At 32.8% G+C, this 3,801-nt stretch overlaps 1 protein-coding gene across 2 annotated transcripts in view; it reads left to right on the top strand.

Moving 5' to 3' along the window:
• Positions 1 to 3,801, top strand: part of LOC106874793 (ras-GEF domain-containing family member 1B) — a 171,474-nt gene that overhangs the window by 80,944 nt on the left and 86,729 nt on the right. The window contains exon 1 of one of the 2 annotated variants that reach the window (XM_014922648.2): positions 1,473 to 2,077. The exons of the other annotated variant lie outside the window; for it this stretch is intronic. Within the exon in view, the coding sequence (XP_014778134.1) occupies positions 2,036 to 2,077 (42 nt within the window). The 5' untranslated portion in view covers positions 1,473 to 2,035. Of the gene's footprint in view, positions 1 to 1,472; positions 2,078 to 3,801 lie in introns of those variants that run through there. 2 annotated transcript variants of the gene reach the window in all.

Here is a 3,801-nt window from a genome sequence, read left to right as displayed (position 1 = left end):
ATATATATATATATACACGACGGGCTTCCATCTATTAAACCTGTTCCCAAGGCTTTGGGCGGGCCGAGGCTATAGTAGAAGACACTTGGGAAAGACTTCCCGCCCCTCGAATGGGGGGGGGGGTACAAAAGTAAGTCTTGCCGACACTTGCCCAAGGTGCCACGCAGTGGGACTGAACCCAGAGCCATGTGGTTGGAAAGTAAGTTCCTTACCATACAGCCACGCCTGTGTGTTTGTGCGTCTGTCTTTGTGTCTGTCCCCCAACCAGCGCTTGACAACCGGTGTTGGTATGTTTACGTTCCTGTAACTTAGCGGTTCGGTAAAAAGAATCTGATGGAATAAGTACCAGGCTTAAAAAGAAATAAGTGCTGGGGTCGATTCGTTCGAGGCTGTGCTCCAGCATGGCCGCTGTCTTATGAGCGAAACATGAAAGATAAACGGTAAAAGATATGTTGTAGAAAGAAAGAAAGAAAGAAAGAAAGAGAGAAAGGAAGGAAAGAAGAAAGGCAGAAAGAAAGAAAGAAAGGGAGGAAGAAAGAAAGAAAGGAAAGAAAAAAAGAAAGAAAGGAAGGAAAGAAGAAGGGAAGAAAGGCAGAAAGAAAGAAAGGAAGGAAAGAAGAAAGAAAGAAAGAAAGGCAGAACGAAAGAAAGGAAAGAAGAAAGGCAGAAAGGAAGGAAGGAAGAAAGAAAGAAAGGCAGAAAGAAAAGAAGAAAGAAAGGAAGAAAGGCAGAAAGAAAGAAAGAAAGAAAGGAGAAATGAAAGAAAGGAAGGAAAGAAGAAAGAAAGAAAAAAGGAAGGAAGGAAGAAAGAAAGAAAGAAAAGAAGAAAGAAAGGAAGAAAGAGATGTGATGCGATGCACACAAAAACAACAAATATCAAAATCAAATAAAATAAAAAGAGAAAAGATTCAAAAAGAAAGAAAGAGAGGAAGAAAGAAAGAATGAAAGAAGGGTACAATGTGTGTGTGCGTGTGTGAGTGACGGAAAGCATAGCAAGTGTCCCTAGAGTCACCACTTGTATTTATCACATTAATCACTGCCTGTACAACTGTCACCACCACCACCACCACCACCGCCGCCGCCACCGCCGCCGCCACCACCACTTAGCTTAACAACTAACGCGTCCACCGTCGCCACCATCAGCAGCACTTAACATTACAACTATCACCGCCGCCACCCCCACTACCACATTACAGCTATCGTCGCTGCCGCTACCACCATTGCAGTCACCGCCAACACCAACATCGCTACCACCACCGCCACCGCCACTTAACTTTACAAATATCACTGCCACAACAACCACCACCGCCACCACTTAGCGTATCAACTAACACTTCCCTCTTCGCCGCCACCATCAGCAGCACGTAACCTTACAACTATCACCGCCGCAACCACCACCACCACCACTAAGCATTATTACTACAACAGGCAATAGTAGCTGCAGCAGCAGCGGCGGCCACAGCAGCAGTACTACCGAATGCGATTACGATTCTGCCCTCCCCCCCCCTCTTTCGTTTTACAAAGTCCTCAGTCTCTCTCTCTCAGTTCAGTTTGAAATTCTCCGGTGTTACGAAGAAGATGGTGGCTGTGTCACTAACTGCTACAATTATCTCTTACTACACAACAAACTGACTGATTGTCGTATATATATGTATATATATACAAAGACAGATACATACATTTGTTGTTAATAGTGACAGTTGACGAAGTTAAAAGCATTTGTGTCCTTTCTGTCTCTCGATCTGCAGAGAGAAGCTTCAGGTTGTCTTTCAGACACATTTCTTCCTCTTACAACAAATTACAATCACACATAAATAACATACACACATATTTATACAAATATATATATTTATAAACGTGTTTACATACATACATGCGTGTATGGACGCGTATGTTACACACATAGGGCATTGAAATATAAAACAGAAGCTGGGATTTTATTTAAACTACGTTGAGAACGAGCAGGATTCGAACCACGGGATCTTATTTTTACAATTTATTATACAACGGCAAGGGACGAAAACGAGCGGCAACAATGAAACAAATTGACCATAGCCAGATTTTTTCAAGTCACAAGGTAAATGTTACTATTTATATACGCATGAATATATATATATATATATATGTATATATATATATAAGGAGGTGTTCGTGTTTATAGATTCTGTATATATGTGTATAGGGATTGACTCAACAGCATGTATACAAAGGCATGTGTTTTACATGTGTGTGTGTGTATATATATATTTATTTACATACATACATGTGTACAAAAAACGTGGGGGAGTGTAAACATTACAAATGTGTATAATAGTTCGCATACCATATATATATATATATATATATATATATATATATATATATGCAAACTCATATTTATACTGGTATATATGTGAGAGAGGGTGTGCGTGGGTCGTATACACACATCTATATACAGAAATATATATATGTGCTTATACACAATCATTTATATATATATACACACATATAACGTATATTGCCTTAATGTATGTACGTGTGTGTGTGTAATATATATATGTATATTCATATATACGAGAACTTACATTTTCTGTGTGTGTGTATCTTTTTATTGCTATTATTGTAGCATTAAAAAAATTCGAAGTTTCGCCGGCAACAGCTCATCAGATTTGCAGAGCATATACACACGTTTTGAATGTATCTGTATGTGTTTATATGTATATGTGTACGTGATTGTGTATATATGCTTGTATATTTACATATATATATGTGTGTGTGTGTATGTAAATAGAGAGAAGCATGTATTGTGTATACATGTGTGTAGATATAGACAGATGTGCATATATGTATTTTATATATATATAAGTATACATTTGATTGTATAGATAGATGTGTGTGTGTGTATATATGCCTATATAGATTGTGTATATATGTGTGTGTGCGTATAAATGTATGTATATATGTATGTATAAATGTATATATATGTTTGTGTATAAATGTATATATATGTTTGTGTATAAATGTATATATATGTTTGTGTATAAATGTATATATATATTTGTGTATAAATGTATATATATATTTGTGTATAAATGTATATATATATATATATTTGTGTATAAATGTATATATATATATATTTGTGTATAAATGTATATATATATATATTTGTGTATAAATGTATATATATATATATTTGTGTATAAATGTATGTATATATATATATTTGTGTATAAATGTATATATGTTTGTGCATAATGTGTATATATATGTGTATAAATGTATATATATATATGTTTGTGTATAAATGTATATATAAATATGTGTATAAATATATATTTTTGTATAAATATATATATTTGTTTATAAATGATATATATATATATTTGTGTATAAATGTATGTTTATATATTTGTGTATAAATGTATGTTTATATATTTGTGTATAAATGTATATTTATATATTTGTGTATAAATGTATGTTTATATATGTTTGTGTATAAATGTATATATATGTTTGTGTATAAATGTATATATATATTTGTGTATAAATGTATATATAAATATGTGCATAAATGTATGTATATATGTGTATGTATAAATGTATATATATGTATGTGCATAAATGTATATATATGTATGTACATAAATGTATATATCTATATATATATATTTATATATATATGTGTGTGTGTGTGTGTATAAATGTATATGTTTGTGCATAAATTTATAAATAAATATATATTTGTGTATAACTGTTTATATATATAAATTTGTATATATATATATATATATATATATATATATATATATATATATATAT

This window comes from Octopus bimaculoides, chromosome 17 (assembly GCF_001194135.2).
Source record: "Octopus bimaculoides isolate UCB-OBI-ISO-001 chromosome 17, ASM119413v2, whole genome shotgun sequence".
In the NCBI taxonomy this organism is placed as follows: domain Eukaryota; kingdom Metazoa; phylum Mollusca; class Cephalopoda; order Octopoda; family Octopodidae; genus Octopus; species Octopus bimaculoides.
Note: the sequence above shows the minus strand (reverse complement) of the source record. Positions and strands in the feature narration are given on the sequence as shown.